Source organism: Vicia villosa, linkage group LG1 (assembly GCF_029867415.1).
Source record: "Vicia villosa cultivar HV-30 ecotype Madison, WI linkage group LG1, Vvil1.0, whole genome shotgun sequence".
NCBI classification, from domain to species: Eukaryota; Viridiplantae; Streptophyta; class Magnoliopsida; order Fabales; family Fabaceae; genus Vicia; species Vicia villosa.
In genome coordinates, this window is record NC_081180.1 from 241644270 (window position 1) to 241666583 (window position 22314).

The 22314-nt window shown below is 32.2% G+C and overlaps 1 protein-coding gene across 1 annotated transcript; it reads right to left on the reverse strand.

The window, feature by feature from the left end:
• Positions 1 to 13962: 13962 nt before the first annotated feature.
• On the reverse strand, positions 13963 to 14774 carry LOC131624529 (pathogenesis-related protein 1-like). The gene has a single exon (XM_058895487.1). It carries the CDS (start codon positions 14735 to 14737, stop codon positions 14210 to 14212), a length of 528 nt encoding a protein of 175 aa, XP_058751470.1. The 5' UTR covers positions 14738 to 14774; the 3' UTR covers positions 13963 to 14209.
• Positions 14775 to 22314: the final 7540 nt, after the last annotated feature.

Here is a 22314-nt window from a genome sequence, read left to right on the forward strand (position 1 = left end):
ATTATGTTTTACATGAATGAAATTCAAGGGAACAACATCACATTGTATTTGAAGAGATGCATGTTCACATGCACAAGGTAACCCATGTGTCGTCGCGATGAAGCGTCCACATGTAACTTTTCAAAACCAACTCTTTTCACTCGTTCAAAACTTTTCGCAATATGATGTTTACACTGTCTTGAGACAAAGCCATACATTCTCGAATAAAAAGCTGTTTTACGTCGATGATTAATGTTCATAATACTTTTTTCAAATGATACTCCAATTGCACATATTTGTAGCTTCAACATGGTTTTGACTACATCCCAATTTCTTGCTCTATACGATTGTCCGACACTTGTCAAAGTCTCAAAATTCCAATCTTTCAATGCACTTATTATGCTGTACTTTGTCATGTCGATCACAAACCTTTTTTTTTTTCGGTTTGAAACGGTCTTAATGTCATGACCATCTAAATCAATAGCTAAAGAGTGGTTGTGAATACCACATCTAATTTTTATATCCCAATCATAATTAAGGGGCACTCAAACCTTATGCTACAAGTGAATTCCAACTTTCCTCTATTCATATAATTTCCTCCTCTCTTATTATATCCAAGAATCAGTTTGTCGCTCTTGCCTCTTAGCTCATTTGTTGTATCAAAACAAATGATAACTACAATAACATTGTGTTGTCTCCTAATATATTGTGACCATGATAACACTTATTTCTTGGACAAAAATATGTATCCGTTATAACATAAAGTAAATTATTCATAGACTTCTATAATTTGATTAAAAATTTCAAATATTCAGATAAAACATGTAAAATAAAACATACCAATTAAGTGATGAAGATTTGTGTAAAATCTTCTATAACTTCATCTATCCCAAATTCATTCATTTAAGACACTTTAACATAATAAACAAGACCACTGAATTTATGAAAAATGACAAAAAAAAATTGCATTGAATTTATATGTATATCCGATATAAATGCATATCGTATGTGTATAGTACAATAAAAATTTAGTATAAAAAGAAAGTTTTTCCTTTTCAATACGTGTTTTGTAAAGTCGTCCGATTAAAAAAAATGAATCAAATTGGCCATTTGTTTTTTAAATTTACATTATTTAATCACAACAAAGAATTCCGTGTTTTTATTACAAACATGCAAATTTCTAAGTTTTGTCATTCCGTTTTAATTTTTCTTTCAATCACAGTCCATCATATGTTTGTCATAGTTTAACTCGAATTTGCTTTTTGTTGTTTATTTAGGTGTATAATATTGCTTATTTTTTGTATTCTATCTTTTAATTTAGGTATTCTTAATTATTTGAATTTTATTTTAACTATTATGTTCTATTCTTTTAGTATTTGTTTAAATTAGTTTAACTTATTTTATTTTATTGTAATTCTTTAATTTGTTAAAATTATTCTTAAATAAAGGTTGAAATGAAGTATACAACTATGTTGTCTTATTATATGTATTATCAATATTGTTGCAGTAAGTTTGTAATTGATTTTTCAAATATTTATTTTATTAAGTTGTAAATATATGATTATGTGTGACGTATCTATCAAAAATTAGTTTCACATTATTAATTTATTTAATAAACAATTCAACGATACTTTTAATCGGTTGAATTAATTAAACCTTAAATCGGAAGCTTTATCGATTTTATCTCCTGTCCAATTTTTAAAATATATTGTGTATAACTTTATTTTTTTTGGGTATAACTTTATTTTGAAAAATTGTAAAAATTAGGAAATGCAAATTATGAGAGTCATCACTAACACTTTGAAATTATAGAGGGGTGTAATGTCTAATTATAGAGATGCCAGATATAATTTCTTAAGTAAAGCTATGTTACAATTTCGTTCATAAATGAGCTTATTGATCCTTAGGCCCAGGTCGAGGTACTGCCGACATGAAACAATAGATAGAGAATTTTACTTGCCAATCTCTAAATTTTATTTCACACCCCTCTATTTTTCATTATTTTAAAAATATTTTTGGTGAAACAGAAATAATTTTTTTCGAACGAAAATTTTGGTACAATATTGAAATTTCTGGTAAGTTGCAATCAATTTCGGAAATTTCAAAATATGTGGTAAAATTTTGTAAATTTTGAAATTTCTGTTAAAATCATGAAAATTTTGAAATTACTGATAAAATTTCTTAGAAATTTTAAAATTTCTAGTAAAATCTATTGAAAATTTTAAAATTTATGGTAAAATTTCCGATAAAATCTTTTTCTAAAAAGTTTTATGTATGTGTTTGAAATTTCCAGTATCACCTTAGAGATTTAAAAAAAAAATTGAAAATTTTAAACAAGATTATTTTAGTCTTTTTATACACTTTAACAGATGTGTGGAAGATATAAACGTGGAGTGACATATTAATTTCTTCAATAGGTAAACCATAATTTGGTTATTGTTTCCCAACCCAAGGCTAGTTTCTTTATTTTTTGTTGCCAAAAAAATAACTTATAAAAATTATTTATTAGCAATCAAAACGTAATTATATTAGTTTTAATTTTCTATAACCAAAGTTGTGAATGTTAGTGAACTTTGTAAAATAAACTTTATTTGATGAGATGATTATTAATGTAACATATGACAAAATGCGCAACTCAATTAATCAATTTTGTTTTTTTACTTGATATTCAGATTCAAATTACTTTAATGTCATATTAACCAAAGTATAAATTATATTAATCAAGTTTTTATATGTCAATAACTAAAATTGTTTTGAAGTACAAGAAATAAATATGTTAATTAAAAAGTTAAAATTATAAATATTATTGTTCGTGTAACATTTTCCTGTCAAAGTAGTATTGCTATTTTTATAATATGTATGTTTTTTTTTAAAGATGAATGATTAATTTATTTTTCCTTGGAAAATTCATATATGCAGAAGATTCCATGTGAAATATAAATTTATTCATAAGTTCTCTGGACCTTTGTTAATTATTATAAGGCTTAAATGCAGTTTTGGTCCTTGTAAGTTAGCGAATTTTTTATTTTCGTCCGTGTAAGTTATTTTTTTTGGTTTGAGTCCCTATATTTCACTTTCGCGTTCGCTTTAGTCCCTAAAATCAAAATTCGCAGAAAAATCCATAGAAAACCTACAGATTTTCCTACAGATTTTGGCTTTAGGGACTAAACCTCAAGCAAAAAGTAAGATATAGAGACTCAAACCAAAAAAATAACTTATAAGGACGAAAATAAAAAACTTACTAACTTACAGGGACCAAAAGTCCATTTAAGCTTTATTATAATAATCAAATTCTAAAAGTTCAACATATATCGCATAAGAAATTGTCCACTTAACAAAATTCTACATATATTGTTCAAGAAGTATGTTACTCCAAAATCCCGTGCCTCCTTCCTTATCTTAATTTTTTATAATAATCCAAAAAGTTAAAGTTAGTGTATTATCTGAGTAACTTGGTGGAATACACGTCCCTAATTGATTGACAGTGTAAATATTACACTGTCAATGCATACTCTTTTTCTCATAATCCAATTGTAAGAGTTAGAGATAAACTCAACATTAATCAAATAAAACATTTCTTGTCCTTGTACTAAAAAAATCTGAAAGATATACTAGTATAGAATTAGGTTCCGTTTGTGGAATAGCTGATTCTAATGTCAATGAAAACCTTATTGGATTCTCTTGCTTCAAAAGTGGTTGATCACCATGGATTTTACCAAACCATTGTAGGAAAAAAATCCAGCGAGGTATATGGTACAATTTTATGTAGAGGAGACATATCATGACAATAGATGGATGTCTCATTTAATTAGAGTTTAACTCTAACAATCATTTTATGAAGCATAAATGTGATTAGAATCAAGAAATTACACTGACGATACTGTTATGCTAACAATATTAGTGCAGAGGAATAAGGTACTATTTTATTAATATCAAGATTCAACTTCCAGTGTATAACTTAGAAGGAATCAAACGATTACAAGCATGGAATGATAAGGAGAGAAATCTCAGTGTGAGGAAGAAGAGAGAAGAATATTCTCATACAAATCATTCACACCCTCAGTCTCAATCCCAATACTATAAATACTAGGGTTAATGGATGAACCCCTGCAGCTTGCAAGAAGGACGACGCGTCCTCATTCCTCTTCCCACTTCCTGAATTTGCGGATCTATAACAGCATTTGTTGTGCTGGCAGTTTCTGGAATTTTGTCCAGCTGTCCACTCTTATGACGTGGCTTTTCCGTTACATTACCTTCCCCTTTAACATCAACCTTGTCCTCAAGGTTGAAATTAGGATAATTTGCAGCTATGTCTTCCACATCTTCCCACGTTGCATCTGTGTTACTCAAACCTTCCCACTGGATCAATATTTGTGAAATTACTTGATCATTTCGCATCAGCTCTCTTCTGTTTAACACTGCTACTGGTTGCAAAATAGGTCCAAATTCATGTGTAGTTAATGGTAAGGGAATATACGGATCAACAAGCTGCCCTTTAAACTGTTTCTGCTGCGAAATGTGAAATATTGGGTGAATCTTAGCATCCATCGGCAATTGCAATTTGTAAGCCACCTTGCCTACTTTCTCAATGATTGTGAATGGTCCAAAATAGCGCATGCCCAATTTCTGATTCTTTCGTAACGCGACTGAATTTTGCCTGTATGGTTGTAATTTAACTAGTACCTGTTCCCCAATCTCAAACTGTAGATCTCTTCTATGTTTATCTGCTTAAGCCTTCATAACTTGTTGAGCTCTTTTGAGATTTTCCTTTAAGGTAGCTAGCAGCATATCTCTTTCCATCAATTGTTGTTGCACAGCCATAGTATCACTAGGTGAATGAGTGTATTTGATCAAAGTAGGGGGAGTTCTGCCATATAGTGCCTGAAATGGTGTCATACCCAAACTCGTATGATATGCTGTATTATACCAATATTCTGCCCAGTCTAGTGCCTTGGACCATGTTTTTGGATTTTGGAAAGTGAGACACCTTAAATACATCTCAAGACATTTATTGAGAGCCTCCGATTGTCCGTCAGTTTGTGGGTGGTAAGCTGATGGCATGGACAATGTAGTGCCTTGCAACTGAAACAATTCCTTCCAAAATTTACTAATGAAAACCTTGTCTCTGTCAAAGATTATAGACTTAGGCATTCCATGTAGTTTGACGACGGTTTTCATAAATGCTTCAGCTACAGTCTTGCTATTATAATCTAGGGTTATTACCATTTTACCCCCTGCCATATAGGTATTTTCTGGTTTTGCCCCCTGTAAAATTTTTTTTTTGAAAAACAACCTTGTCATTTCAAAAAGCTAACTTTTTAGCCCCTAAAGTCAAAATCCGCAAGAAAATCTGCAGGTTTCCTGCGGATTTTCTTTCGGATTTTCCTGCGGATTTTGACTTTAGGGGTTAAAAAGTTAGCTTTTTGAAATGACAAGGTTGTTTTTCAAAAAAAAAAAAATTACAGGGGGCAAAACCAGAAAAGACCTATATGGCAGGGGGGTAAAATGGTATTAACCCTATAATCTACTTTCAAAGGAGCAAAATGACTATATTTGGTTAGTCTATCAATGACTACCATAATAACAGTATAACCATTAGAAAGAGGCAATCCTGTAATAAAGTCCATTGCAATATCCTCCCAAATCTTGTATGGAATTGGCAATGGTTGCAATAAACCTGCAGGAGCTCTAGTGTCATGCTTTGCTTGCTGACAGATCAAGCAGTTCTGGACAAAGTGTTTGATCTCTTGTTTCATGTTTTTCCAGAAAAATTGAGCTGCTATTCGGGCTGTGGTTCGTGCTATTCCTGCATGACCTCCAATCGGGGACGAATGAAACTCTTGCAATAACTTGTATTTCACATTTTGGTCCTCAGGTATGACAATCTTGTCTTGCCAAAAGACCAATCCATCCTTCAAAACAAACTTGTGTCTCTGTACTAAGTCCACAGTATCTACCAAACCTTGTAATTGATTGTCTTGGGCTGTGCATCTTCTTATCTCCTCTAAGAAGGAAACTTCGGGTTCTGACCATGCCATTAAACATACTCGAGATAGAGCATCTGCCGCTACATTCTCTTTGCTTGGTTTGTATTCTATGGTAAAATCATAACCAATGAATTTATGGACCCATGCTTGTTGCTCTGGAGTTTGTAGTGACTGGTCCATCAAACTCCTCAAGCTCTTCTGGTCTGTTCTGATAATAAACTTGTGGCCTAACAAATAATGTCGGAACTTAGCCATAGCTTCCGTTATTGCAAACAGTTCCCTAGTGTAAGCTGACTGTTTTTGCATTCTCGGTACCATCTTCTTCGAAAAAAATGCGATGGGATGCCCTAATTGACTCAACACAGCACCAACCCCCGTACCCGAAGCATCTGTTTCGATAGTGAAAGGTAAGGAAAATTGAGGCAACGCCAGCACCGGTGCAGTAGTAAGCGCTACTTTAAGTTTTTCAAAAGCCATAGTGGCTACTGCAGACCACTTAAAACCTTCTTTCTTTAGTAAATCAGTTAAAGGTGAAGCTATAGAAGCATAACCTTTAATGAATCGTCTGTAGTATCCTGTCAGCCCCAAGAACCCTCTCAATTGTTTGACATTGCTTGGTTGAGGCCATTCAATCACAGTTTGTACTTTCTCCTTGTCCATTGCCACACCAGTACCAGAAAATGTGTGCCCCAGATAATCTAATTTTTCCATTCCAAAGGAACACTTAGAAAGTTTGACAAATAATACATTATTTTGTAAGATTTGTAACATTGTTTCTAAATGTTGTAAATGATCAGAAAAGGATGGGTTGTAAACAAGTATGTCATCAAAGAAAACTAACACATACTTCCTTAACAGTGGTTGGAATATCTGATTCATTAAACATTGGAATGATGCAGGCGCATTTGTTAATCCAAACGGCATGACGAGCCATTCGTAATGACCTTGATGCGTTCTGAAAGCTGTTTTATATCTATCATTAGGCTCTACCAATATTTGGTGGTAACCGGACCTCAAGTCTAACTTCGAGAAACATTTTGCTCCATACAATTCATCCAACAATTCGTCTACTGTGGGCATGGGAAAAGAGTCTTTCACTGTTATAGCATTCAAGGCCCTGTAATCAGTGCAAAATCTCCATGTTCCATCTTTCTTTTTCACTAACACAATAGGTGAAGAGAAAGGGCTATTACTTGGTTGAATGATGCCTTCAGTTAACATTTCTTGTATCATGAGTTCGATTTGCTCCTTCTGACTTTAGGGATATCTATAAGGTCTCACCTTAACTGGTCCTTTTCCTTCCATCAATGGTATATTGTGGTTTTGTAGCCTTGGTGGAGGTAACCCAGTAGGTTTGTGAAATACATTTTTGAACTTGTTCAAAAGTAAGACCAATTCTGGCTCCATATCAGTAGGTAATTCCAACCAACAATCTTGCTTAGTAATAGGTTCAGCTCTGTGAATGGCAAAACATGCTTCAATCGCATCAGTGTGGTAGAGACGTCTCATGTGATGCAACTGTGCTTGTTGTGGACCCTGAATCTTTTCACCTTGTAGTGTCACGAACTCACCTTTATCATAATATTTAATAGACAATGCCTGATAATCTGCTACATGGGGGCCCAATGTAGCTAGCCATGCAGCGCCTAAGATCAAGTCAGCTCCCACAATAGGCAATAGATACACGGGAATTTTGATGTCATGGTTTTGGACAGCTACACACAGTTCAGGAATGGACCCCTCAGGACTAAGGGAATTTCCATTTCCTACCAAAACTTTAAAGAAAGGCGCAGGGGCTATCTCCATTTTCAAAAATTGAGCAATTCGAGGTTGTAGAAAATTGTCCGAACTACCCCCATCAACTAGGATTTGAATTGGCATTTTACCAATATGTCCTGTGAATTTAATAGTGCCAATCCCAGTTGCTCCTCTTAAAGCATTAAAAGACAAGTGTAATTCTAATTGTCTATCCTCAACTGATGTCACATTTGTCTCACTGCCTGCGTCAGTTTCACTAGCTTCCTCCTCTACTTGCAAAATCATCATGGTTCTATTTGGGCATTTATGGTTAAAGGACCACTTCTCATCACAGGTGTAGCATAAACCTTTTTCTCGTCTGATTTGTATCTCTGCGGAACTCATTCGTTTGACATTTTGGTTTTTTGGATGGAAACTAGTTGGTTTGGAGTTTGGTGTGGGTAGTAATGGGGGTGTGGTGGTTCTGTTAGGGTTTGGATTATTGAATGAGTTGAATTTGGAATTGGAGGAATGAGGTTTTGGAATTGGTTTGCATTTTTCTTCAAAGAGTTTGGCCAAGGCAACAGCTCTTTGGATGCACGTTGGTGTTTGAGCTAACACTTCTCTCTGCAGATCCTGTTGTAAGCCACTAACGAAACAGTCTAATAAAGCCTCAGGACTAACACCATAGACTCGATTGGCTAGCGATGTAAATTCCAGATAATACTCGGCCACCGTGGCTTTCTGTGTCAGCTTGAATAGCGTAGCACGAGGGCATTCGTAGCACGAAGGTCCAAAATCAACCTCAATCGCACGAGTGAAAATTTGCCAGGACTGGAATGGGTTTGTGCGCTGCATCATCTGATACCAAGGCACTACTTTTTGATCCAAATGAATGGCAGCTATCATCAAACGATCCGCATCTGGAATGTTATAATACTCGAAAAATTGTTCCGCTTTAAAAATCCATTCAATCGCGTGTGTACCGTCAAATCTGGGAAACTCAAGCTTAACACTTCTGGTTTGAAAAGGTTGCTTAGGACGTGAGTTCCTTGCATCATGTTGTGCTTCCGCCGCATTCTTGAGTAAGGATTCGATTGCCGATTCGATTCTGGAAAAACGGTTTTCATTCTCTGTTTCAACGCCGTTTATTCGTTTAGCTTGTTCGCGATCTCTGATGTCCATGGCGTCGAAGAACTTCAAAAGCTGTGACTGAACATCATGCTTAATCTCATCTTGGATTTCCTTCAAGCGAGCGACGTCAGACATGATGTGATGAAAGCACCAATGTTATGCTAACAATATTAGTGCAGAGGAATAAGGTACTATTTTATTAATATCAAGATTCAACTTCCAGTGTATAACTTAGAAGGAATCAAACGATTACAAGCATGGAATGATAAGGAGAGAAATCTCAGTGTGAGGAAGAAGAGAGAAGAATATTCTCATACAAATCATTCACACCCTCAGTCTCAATCCCAATACTATAAATACTAGGGTTAATGGATGAACCCCTGCAGCTTGCAAGAAGGACGACGCGTCCTCATTCCTCTTCCCACTTCCTGAATTTGCGGATCTATAACGGCATTTGTTGTGCTGGCAGTTTCTGGAATTTTGTCCAGCTGTCCACTCTTATGACGTGGCTTTTCCGTTACAGATACCAAATTCTAAATTTCATCTTCACTCTCGATTTGAGTCAGGAAATTTTTTGATTCGAATCAATGTTAAAAACACCTTATTTTAAGATTTCTAACTTGTCATTCAAGTCATGCATAGTTCACTTTTGACCATTTTATTCAAATTAAGAAACATTGCAACAGTTTCAACTCAAACGAGTGTAAGAGATAGCTTAAGGTACAATAATAATACAATAAATAGTAAAATTGAAATCATGATAAATCGTTGAATTCAAAAATTACAACAGATAACATTCAAAAACACAACAAAACATCAAAATACACATGAAATTACACTGTTACCAATAGAGAAATTTTACTTGGTTTGGTGTATCTTTGATTTGCCATTGTATGATATGAACTCTAAAAATCTCAAACAAATTTATCTTTTTAGACTTACAACAACTTTTGGAGGTTTTGGTTGACAAAATTATATTGTGATCTTAGAAATGAATTCTTGATAAGATCTACCATACTTCCTACCCCTTCTCGAATTGGGAGATGATGAATCTCTTCATGTGCCTGAACTGATAACTGTTATGTGTTTAAGTTTCCATGTTGGAGGGTGACATTTTTGGGACTTTTTAATAGTGATCATGCTTGGTTTATGAGTTTTATGGATCTCTTGGTTTTTCTTTTTCTTTACCTTTTTAGGGGCTCTCTATTGTTATACGGCGGTTAGGACTTGTTGTTTATACTATATATGTTAAGTATTCTTTTATATATATATATATATATATATATATATATATATATATATATATATATATATATATATATATATATATATATATATATATATATATATATATATATATATATATATATATATATATATATGGTTTGCACTAAAAATATATTTGTACATGTAAATGCAACTGAGTATTATGGTCTATTTTATGCAAGTGCAACCGAATCTTTAGTACAATGTATTAAAATTTTGAGGATTTTTTAAAATAAAAATTTAGAAAAATTTATATTTTTTATCTGTACGAATTGACACATATAATAAATTTGGCGGAGTGGTATTGAGATCGATCAAAATCAAATTAGGCTTTGATATTTTGTAATTTATTATTTTTGACTTTTTATTAAATGAAATACTTTGTTATTAGCACTATAAAATTGTTCAAAGAATTAATTAATTTCACCAAATTGTATGAATGTTTATACAAAAAAAAGAATTCTAAGAATAGAAAAAAAATGTGAAAAATAATAGTTGAATGCATCAAAATTAAATTTAAATATTTCTAAATAGTTTTTTATTTTTAATATCTTTTTATGTTGTTTTTAATTTAAATGAAAATTATATATATTTTTTAATTGGTTTTGTTTCTTTTTATTAGAGGTGAGATTTTAAAATTTGAACAGAGAATTAAAATTATTTAGGCCAGCTCTGTGTAAAGGAAAAGGATTAAGTGATTTTCTCGTAATTTTGAGTGGCTTTAATTGACTTCGATGAAAAAGAGAGTGAAAAAAAAAAGGAAAAAAGAATAAGAGATACTTTGCGATTTTTGGTTGAATTCTACTATAATGGCAGATTGAGTTGCGACATTAATAACGCGTTCATTACACTTGTTTCAAAGATAGAAAATCCGGTAAGATTGGGTGAATACCAACCTATATAGTTAGTTAGGTGCATGTATAAGGTGTTGGCCAATATACTTGCAAACAAATTGACAGGGGTGATTCAAAAAGTAATTTCAGCTTCACAATTCACATTTATGGAGAACAGGCAGATGGTGGACATCATCCTTATTGCGAACGAGCTAGTTATTGATGCAAAGAGAAATAAAAAGAAGCTATGTTGTTCAAAGTCAACTTTGAAAAGGCATACGATTCGATGGATTGGAATATTTAGACTTCGTCATGAATAGAATGGGATTTCACACTAGATGGCGAAAGTGGATTTATGAATTTCTCCATACATGCCAAATATCAGTTTTGGTAAATGGAAGCTCTACTCAGGAATTTAAGGTCAGTAGAGGACTTAGACAAGGCGATCCTCTATCACCATTTCTCTTTTAATAACAGCACAGAGGTTGAATTTAATGTTGTCAATTTGGCCGAGAGGATGTATCGATTTCTTACGTGCAATACGCTGATGATACATTGATTGTGTGGAAAAGGAGCTGGAAAAATGTGTGGGCAATTAAGTCAACTCTGCAACTATATGAATTGGTGTTAGGCTTGAAGGTAAACTTCCACAAAAGCCTTCTAGTTATTATTAATATTCAGTTAACATGGTTAGAGGAGACACTGTTTGTACTCAACTGTAAAGTCGGAAGTACATCATTTAAATACTTGGGACTCCCGATCGGAAGTATTCCTAGGAGAGAAGGATCGTGGAAACCAATCATAGATTTGGTCAGGCAAAAATTGTTCAGCTGGAATAACAAACATTTATCTATCGGTGGTCGTGTCGTTCTTCTAAAATCAGTTATGTATGTTATACAAGTTTATTTCCTTTCATTCTTCAAAGCACCGTCAAGTATTATCGCTAAACTTAAATCTTTATTCAAAATTTTTCATTAGGATAGGAAAGAGACTACTAAGAAAATCAATTGGGTTCAATGGGACAAGGTTTGTTGAGAGAAGGGGGAGGAGGGTTAGGGATAAAAAATATAAAAGCTTTCAACTTAGTGTTATTAGGCAAATGAAAATGGAGCCTTATGGTAGAAAAAAACAACACTTGGTATAAGGTTTTAGCGTGTAAATATGGTGATACAAACGATAGGATTGGTGGAGCAGGGAGAAATTACTCAACATGGTGGAAAGTCATTCAAAGTATCAAAAATGGGACACGGGGATTTGACCAGAATTGGATGTTAATAAAGCTTAAGAGAGTGATTGGAAATGCGGAGGACACATTCGTATGAATAGATCCTTGGAGTGAGAATTTTCCTCTTAAAGATAGGTTTCCGAGTATGTACGCGATATGTCAAGATAAAAACATGAGAGTAAATGACCTAGCAATAGGTACAGGTCAATGGAACTTCTATTGCAATAGGAACTTGTCCCAGGAAGAGTGTGTGTTAGCGGAGGAACTGAAGGAAAAATGCAAAGGATTGTCATTAATTATGAGAAAGTTGATACTTGGACATGAGATTCAGGGGTATTGTTAGCTAGGAATTTCGACCAAGGTTTAAGAATATCATATTCTGAATAATATAGCTTGAAATATGGCTTTATAGAAGTTATTTCTTTTTTGGATTTTTATAAAGACTTGATACGTCGAAGTAAATACAGCTTCAAGTGCGTAAGTGGAATATTTTTATGAAGAAGTTTGCTTCGACAGCCACATTGGATGGGAAAAGTTTGAAATTTAAACTTGCGTCTGTCCCTCAAAAGAACGCATGGTATCATTAGAAGATCTTTTCGTTTGAAATATCGACCGTGGCACTCATCTGTGTAGAGACCGTTAGGATCAAATCATTATAAATAGGAATCTTATGTTTTAAGATTGGTGTGTTTTTTTCATTGTATAAAAAAATCACTCAAATACTCAAAGTACCGGTGCGAGAGAAAAGAGTGTTGATCATGTATATATGAAAACACCATTGTTTTCTTTACTCTAAAGTCATTTATAGTTTCATTAATTCCAGTCTTCGCCATTTACTTTTGTTTACTTTCAATCAGCCCTTTTACATTTTGTCAAAGTCTTTACTTTCCTACACTTTACAGTATTTATAATCCTTTTAGATTCAACTTTTACCCTTTTACTCAGTACTTTATAGTCGAAGGTTTATTCTTAATTCTTAGACAATACTTAGTCTATTTTTTAGAAGAATCTTGTTCTTGTTCATAAATCAGAGATATGACTACTTATAAAATGAACTTAGAGAAAACTAAAAGTTTGAGACACATGTCCTAGGATCAATCTAGTCGATCCTGTAAGTTACCAAATTACACAGTTTGGAAGACGAGCGGTTGTTTGTAAAAAATTATTGGTAAACTGGTATATAGTGTTAAAGAGGCGTATAACGTAATTATCGAGAATTCGATCGACATTGAAAGGCTGAAACTCGCAGAAGTTTGGAACAAATTTGTCCCTTTAAAATAGTAATTCTGGTGTGGTAATTATTCCAAAATAGAATTCTATCTAAGGATAACCTTCACAAGAGAGGGTTGTTGAACGGTTATCAAAAAGAATATTCATTTGGCTGCAGGACTATAGAAAATGTTTCTCACATTTTGTTTTCAGTGTGATTTAAACATGCAGGTATGGATGACGATCACTCGATGGCTAAACATCTCTACTGCGCTACACAATTCAATTATTCCATACTTCCAACAATTCAGGGGCTGTGTGGAACAGGCAGAATCAGGACAGAAAAATTCAATGTTATATGGTATGCTTGTATTTGGTTAATATGGAAATGGCGTAACGAGAATGTTTTTAGAGAAAAAGATATATCGACTGACCACCTAGTTCAAGAAGCAAAAATTCTATCGTAGAAATGGCTGAACAGCAAGGCAACGAGATTCAATTACTCTCTCGGGAGTGGTTATGCATAATTCAAGTTGAAAATATTTAGAGCATATTATATTATTGATCCTGCAAATGCTTGCATATGCATGTCACAATATATATCTTTATTTTATCAAACCAAATATACTATAAAGAATCAATTCCCCACTAGGTGTCCAAGAATTGACGTTAAAAATACAATTATACAAGAAACAAAAGACTAAACCCACCAAACATAAAACAAAAACATGCATAACAACAATAAAACCCACAAAATTTCATATGAAACATACAAATTTGACATTTATTTTTCACACTCATAATAACATGCACTGTTCAATAGTATTGAACATCTTCAATCACTTCTCATCATGTTTCTTGAAGCTCAATGGTATTTCAAAAGGACTATTCTCAAAAGGCCACTCACCAATAAAGTTACCCGGCGGATCATAGTTACAGCTAACAATAGTGCTACGTCCATTGTTACACCTCACCCTAGCACAACCAAGCCGAACCGAATCGCGCCAAACGACTTGCGTATAATGCAAGCACTCACCATTAAAACAAGAGTTCGAATTATAGTCATAGTTTTGTATCTCGTCGATCCACATATCGACCGCAGCTGTTCCGGTAAGGTCAGGACTGCCCCAAGCTAGATTTTCTCCGTATTGGCCTCCAGAGTGCACTAACTGGCAACTTCCTTTGAGTTGGTTCACATAATTTTTTGCGAAAGCTGCAACGTTTGCATCCCATGTTATTGGACCGACACCTACCTCGGAACGTGCTCGGTTGTGAGCGTTGAGGAAGTCTTGTGGTGAGTTTTGAGCGTATGTGGTGTGTGTTAGTATGGTTAACACAACCATGAGAGGAGCAAACATTGAGATCATTGGTACAATGGTGGAGAAATGTTATTTGAAATATTGATGGTTGGTTTCTGTGACAATATTGTAAGCCTATTTAGACCATTTACAATGGTTTCAACACTCAACACCCACTTTTTTAACTCCCAACACTCCACATCATTTTCTCTCTCTTCCACTTAATAACTCAACACTCATTCAACTTTTACCTTCTCCAATGGTTTTTCACTCAACACCCTACCCCACCACTTTTTATTTTCATATTCTTATTTAAATTTTATTTTTATTTTTATAATTACATAAAATTACAATTATCGATTAAAATTAAATTAAAATAATAAATACTTAACAATTTATTTTTTAATTTTTTGTAATAAAAACAAAATTTATTTAAATAATTGGATACGATACAAATCATATTAAATTAAATTAAAATACAACACACAAGTAACGTAATTAGTACGTTACAAATAATTTAAAATGCAATACAACACACAAGTAGCGTAATTAGTACGATACAAATAATTTAAAATGCAATACAACACACAAATAATTCAATCACGAAACATTCCAAACTTTGTCCATAAACACTAATAGAAAGATAATAATAAGATTAAGATAGTGAAAAACTTGGTTTTTTTTTTCTGTGTCCAAATCAAATGAACCAAGTCTCTATTTATAGAGAAAAAAATCATGAATTTGGTAAAAAAAAAAAATAAAAAAAAAATAATTTGCAACGAAATAATTGAGTTCAAAGTATTAAATGGATAAAAATCTGGCCAGCCAATCACAAACAGCCACGTGCCCCCCTGCGTCAGCCTCAATAGTGTTGAGTTTTCTCAACACCTCTCTCTTCCACCTCACACTCAACACTACTCTAAACACCCATTGGAAGAGATTTTACATGTTGAGTTCAACTAAACACACCCATTGCACATGGTCTTATAAGAGAATTTTGGTTAGATGAAGTTATATTAGTAAATTAAGTTTAGTTTTTTAAGGTGTCCAATCTTGCGCATGATAAGGACCATGAATTATTTTTTCTTTTTTATAAATTAATTACTTATTTCTTATTCATCAATTCTACAATGACATCACTTAGTTTTTCAATTTTGTGTTCAACATTTTTTTTCTCTGTTTTTCTTTTTACTATGTCATATTTATTTTTGTTGGTATATTAATAGGTCTATTCAAAAAATTTAAGAACTAAATTGAAAAGTTAACTAAACTGAAATTAAAATAACCAAACTGTTATGTTTGATTACTCAATCAAACAATAATGCACAAATAATTCTAGAACCGAACTGAAATTGAAATCGAACCACACTGAAGCTGAATCTAAAAATAAAAAATATTTAAAACAAGTTAAAATATTTTTTTAAGTTGAAAAATAGTTTAACGGTTCGGTTTTTTGATAAACGGTTATGTTTAAGAAAAATTATATTCTAATGATTCGGTACAGTTCCGAATTTCGAACCAATAATTTTGATTTAGTTCAGTTTTTAGTAAATTAAAACGGTTTGATTTAATTCAAATGAATTTTTACTATAGTTTAATTCGATTCGGTTTAGTTTTCTCGCGAACTGTAGGATTAACAGTCCTAAGTATATAAGTGTTATGAATCTCATATTACATACAAAGATGAATTTTAAAGTGAGAGAACATATAATTATCATCTTGAAATGCAGTGCCGAGTCTTGCAATACAAACACTGTTGATAATTAAAACATACTGATTATGAATTGAGGTAACAGCTATGTTTTAACTTAGGTAAAAATACCTATTTTCTAATTAGTGTTTGTATCAAAGAATTGCTATTGGAGAAAAAATATTTCTTTAGAGAAAAGTCTATATCAAAGAATTTCTATTGAAAGAAAAGTTGATTTAAAAAATAATTCTCTTTCAAGAAATTATCATCTTCATTGATAAGAATGATATTTATATCATATTAGAGAATGTAACTATAGAACGGTCTATGCAAAAGTCTATTACAGAAAATTATCATCTTCAAAAACAAGAATTATATTTGTATCATATTTGAGGACGTAATTATAGAACAGTCCATGCAAAGTATAGTAGAATATCATCACTACAATATAGTTAATTGTTTCATCGTACGATATAGTAATCTGTTTGCACAATTTTAAACATTATCACAAAATGTTTTGAAAATAATACACAATTCAGTTTAATAATCTTTTAAATGACAAAAACAAAACTTTTTTTTTTTAAAATTACTTTATCACGAATACAACATATGAGTTGAGATTATAGGAGTTAGTCTTCTAAACGTTACACTTGCATATATACTATGTTAACTATAAAGCCTTAGCAGCCTCTGCCATGTCCTACTTTCAGCCGCCACATTAATTAAATGTGATATAGCTACTTGTTAATGTTTATTTTGGTAAAATATTTGGAGTATTATTTTAACTTATTAACAAAGATGTCATTATTTTAAAATAGCCATCATGATGAAAAAGAAGTTGAAATTCTATCTCCCCGTTTTTTTATTATAAGTTGCTTTTAAAAAATTTGTACTATAATATAAGTAGTTTTACAATTATAATAAATAATAAATGATATTTTTTATTATTATTTTTTTTAATTATGTAAATTTATTTTCTACATATAATTAATAAATAATATTTTTATAACTTTTTATTTTTATGAAATATTTATTATTGTTTTTAAAATATGTTGTGAAAATTTTAAAACGACTTATGTAACACCCCAAATCTATCCGGTAATTATAAGCAAAATCAGAGTATTTTAAAATTTTCATACGATGAAATAGGATGTCACATTCGTCATTTAATTCACATACAGCAATTGTGCCTCCACATAGATACATAGCACTTAAAGGAAAGCGGGAAATTTATAACATTAATTTAATCCTCAGAAAACACTTCATCAAATAAATTACTCCGCAGCAGAGTCATCAAACTTCATAAATATTCAAATCAAATCGTAGCATCTTTGCGCGGTAACTTTAAGTTACAATTTAAATCAAAACTAAATAAAATTCAGCAATTAAAACAATAATAAAAACAATCGTTTATGCCCCCGAGTGCTACGTATCAGAGCGACAACCGACTCAACTAACGGCGGCTAAATCTTCACTCACTAGCGTCACCTGCACGTTACCAATAAAAAGGCAACGGCGAAAACAAGCAAAGGGTGAGATATCAAACAATATAAATAAAGTCATGATAAAAAGTATATTACGGTTCAAGTCATATTATATATCTCAAGTTTCAATTGAAACCAACCAATTCAAAAATCAAAATCACATAATCACGCACAACGTCGCAATAAAACAAATGAATGAGACACAACTCATGCATCATGCATGTGGTACCCAGGGCTTCAGCCCCCATCGCAAATTGCCAGTTAATAGAGGCATCAAAGCAGGCATAAGCCTTCGTCACTGTTTTGCCAATCCAGGCCGTCGCTACAACATGCAATTCATGAGACACTATGAAATGCAACAAACCAAAATCAATCACAAAACAACATCGCATAAGGCATTCGCCTACATCGCCAAAATATATCAATCATTATTCATAATTACTCGTCACTTTAATTTCCTGCAGCTTCACATTTTCAACAATAATAATTCGACAACAACTATTCACCAACAAAACCACGTTGGCCATATGCCTCACAATTCAACATCGCCTGAAATTTCACAATTTACATCAAAGTATATAACACAACGAGACAACCAAAATTCACAACACGCGTTTTGCAATTATCCGGACAATTTTTGACTGAAACCCGGTTAATTAATTCTCAGCTAAAAATACTAATAATTTATGCTCTGTACTACTATTATCCATTCTATCATGTTGCTTCCAAAATAGTACTACTCCAAAATAGTACTACCTTCCGGTTCATGCTACTACTATTATTCACTCATTAATCATTTCATTATTGGCCACTGCATTATTTACTGCTAATTCATTCTACTAATTTACTTCTACTGATAACCTTACTAATAATTTCTGATTAGGTTCCTGCAATTACCTCCCACCACCGTCCATTATCTCTGCTATTTATTAACTCTTCTATTTTAGCACTTCTTCTACTTTTGATAAGTCTACTAGACATAGATACTATAATTCAATTGGGTTAATTAATTAAATCAAACTCTACTACAAACATATGCTATAAATTTGTACTAACTTTGTACCTTAGATGAATTGATAACTCTGCTAAATTAATTGAACTAATATCTGGAACTTGTATAATAACTCTAACAACTCTATTGACAACTCTATTGACAACTCTAAATATTTCAGAACTATGCAAAAAAAAAAAAAAATTAAAAGTATAACCTTTAATAACCCAAAACAACTCTGACAATTCTATTGGCAACTCTAACAACTCTATTGACAATTTTAACGAAATTAAAACTAACCAGTTAACCAAATAACTCAACATTTATATCTAACTCCAACCTCCTAAAATATTATGCTAACAATATTAAATTATTAATATTATTATAATTATTATTATTGTTATTATTATTATTATTATTATTATTATTATTATTATTAATAATAATAACTAATGATATACATATATTATATATTATTAGTAACTTGAATGTTCTAATATACTTAATAAACTTAAATGTATACGAATGTTTATCAGTAAGTAACACAATATGTATATTGTATACTTGAAACATGGGATGATATATATACACATGTATATTATTATAATTATATTTTCTGCTAAGATTATAAGACATGACCCCCAGTATGCAATAGGCTGCCACACGACATACCTCCCCTAACATACTTATGTCGTCCGATGCATTCCAATAGTCACAGAAACACAGACCTCACAGCAATCGCGTATCACAGATTTTCAATTAGAATTTTCAGAAAAATTCAACACAGTAACAACATATAGATCATACAAATTATTCATACATAGCAGAAAAACATCAATCGAAACATAGAGGCAATAAATTTCCCAAACCCACATACAATCCATCATGTCCCTATTTATAGAGCAAGAACCCCACCCTTACCTGAATTTATGGTCTCTAACAGTTTCCGGTTGAACTCCTAACTCTGGTTCCGGCGGTGTACTTTTTCTCTTCTACGTATTAACCTAATTTTTCTACTACCACTACTATTTATATATAACCTCACTTATTATTCTATTAATAAAATAAACCAATTATTCTATTAAACTATTAAATCAAATAATCCAATAGTCAAATGGACCAACTAAAAACACCTCCTTATTCTACTAACACCAACCAAAGTAAATAATATTCTAACATCCAAAATATTATTTTCTAACAATAGTCCTCCAACTAAAATTAATTCATCATAATAATAATATAATCTCCTTAATATCATATTACTATAACCAACCGTTAAATCCGATAATGCCTCTTAATAATTAAAATCAGCTTATTAATCCAACAATTCCCAACTTTTACTAAATTCCGACAAATAAATTGTTAACAATTCATTTAAATAATTAAATGAATTTCCGGGTGTTACAACTTATAATAAAAATAGAAGTACTATTTATTAAGAATAATGCATTTATGAAAATCATAAAAATATTGTTTTTTTCATTTATTGTTTCTGAAAAATATAAACAATTGTTTATTATCATTGTGACCATAAATAATATCTTCCGTTAATTACTAGTTTTTCAGAAGTGGATCATCATGTTTTCTGCCAAAAAAAAAACAAGTGGTCCATGTAGTTAATTCATTTTCAAGAAAAGTAGTACTACAATCGTTGAACACTTGCTTTGGTTAGAGGTTCTTGTAAAGAGGCTTTCACTTTAGATTTGGGATGGTTCTTTGGGTTGGTTTTTTGTTGGGTAGTATGGAAATGTAAGAATGATATAATTTTCAATAATCTTGCTTTGTCGTCTTTTGATGTATTGGGTAGGATCAAATTATTGCTCTCGTGGAAATGGTTGGTAGTTTTTTATAAAGGGTTTGTTAATGACTTTTGGGAGGATTGGTGCAATGATCTTAGGCTACTTTTTTTTTGTTGATGGCTTGAGGGATTGTGTTCCCTCTTTTGTTGTAATTGTTGTATGTTTGGATTGAAGCACCCCTAATGCTCTTAATTTATTCCTTATTTTGCTTTAGAAAAAAAGAAAGAAAAGAATGTCCATTGGTAGTGTTTAACAATGACTAAGTCATCAATTAATTGGTACTAGGGGTCCTAACACAGTAATAATATTATTAATCACTGATTACATGTCGTAATACATTTGATAATTACAAAATTCAAATAATGTACATGCATCTTCCATAATTTCTTACCCACTCTAGGTGAATTCCAAGTACAAAAGATAGTGTTGGAATGGATGTTGGACTCATAAACTTCCCCACTCACTATGAAATACAAGTAGACACACATAAACATGCTACAGAACACAAAACTCTTTTGAGGCATTTTATCAAACATCAAGAGTGCAACCTTTACCCCTAAAAAACAAAAACACATAACAGTAAATATGTAACCAAAATGGAGGGTTTGGAGAGAGAGAGAGAGAGAGAGAGAGAGAGAGAGAGAGAGAATATTATTCATTAACATTGACGAGAACGCCTCCAAGACATTTATTCAAACATTATTACAATTTAATTAGGACACAACCAACATCATCCAAATAAAGAAAAACTATATTCTCAGACCTGTAACCGTTAACAACTGTTACAAAAAATAAATCCTTTAAGTGGTAAGTGGTTACGCTCATGATAACTTGCCCATAAGTGAATTTTACTCAACTGCAATTGGTTACACCCCGTGTTAATCGATTACAACACTTGAATTATCAATTTTCACTTAACACGCCACCTTAATTCAAGTGCTCCAAGTCTTCCATGACTATGTTCATCTTTAATCTCTTGAATACTTCAATTGTGATCCCCTTGGTCAACAAATCAGTCACTTAGTCTTCACTTCTACATTATCCCAATCTCAACCTTCCTTCACTAACAAGTTCTCTCAAGTAGTGAAACCTCATCTCAATATGCTTGCTCCCCCCATGTGCTATTGGGTTCTTATATAGCAAGATTAATAGAGGAAACGTTATCAACCAACAACGTTACAACATCACCCCATTGCTTCCTAGCTCCTTCAATATATTCATTAGCCACACGGCTTGACACGCACACAACGAAGCTGCAATATACTTGCCCACACAAGACGAGAATACTACTACTGGTTCCTTTTTTGAACACCATCAAATTGCTATTCCACCAAACATAAAGATGTATTCTATAACACCTTAAAACCCAAACTCTTTATTTATAAAAGATAATCACATAATTTCTCGAATATAGGTGTTACACATGCTCAACATACATATTTAACAACATCATAATAAAAAATAGCAGCGGAATTCAATTTCCAATCATACTTAATTGTCTCAATAAAATAAACGGCTTCATATAAATAAATAACTCAGACTTTGAAAAATACAAAACAACTAACAAATATTCTCACCCCAGTGTTACATATCAGAGCTTCAACGAAACTAAACAATGCAGAAAATATTAGATAAATGAATAGGCCTCAACGCCATCCTCTAGCTTAAATTGCATATACCCC

Coding starts and splice junctions, on each gene's coding strand:
- LOC131624529 (XM_058895487.1), bottom strand. CDS start 14,737: ATGATCTCAATGTTTGCTCCTCTCATGGTTGTGTTAACCATACTAACA.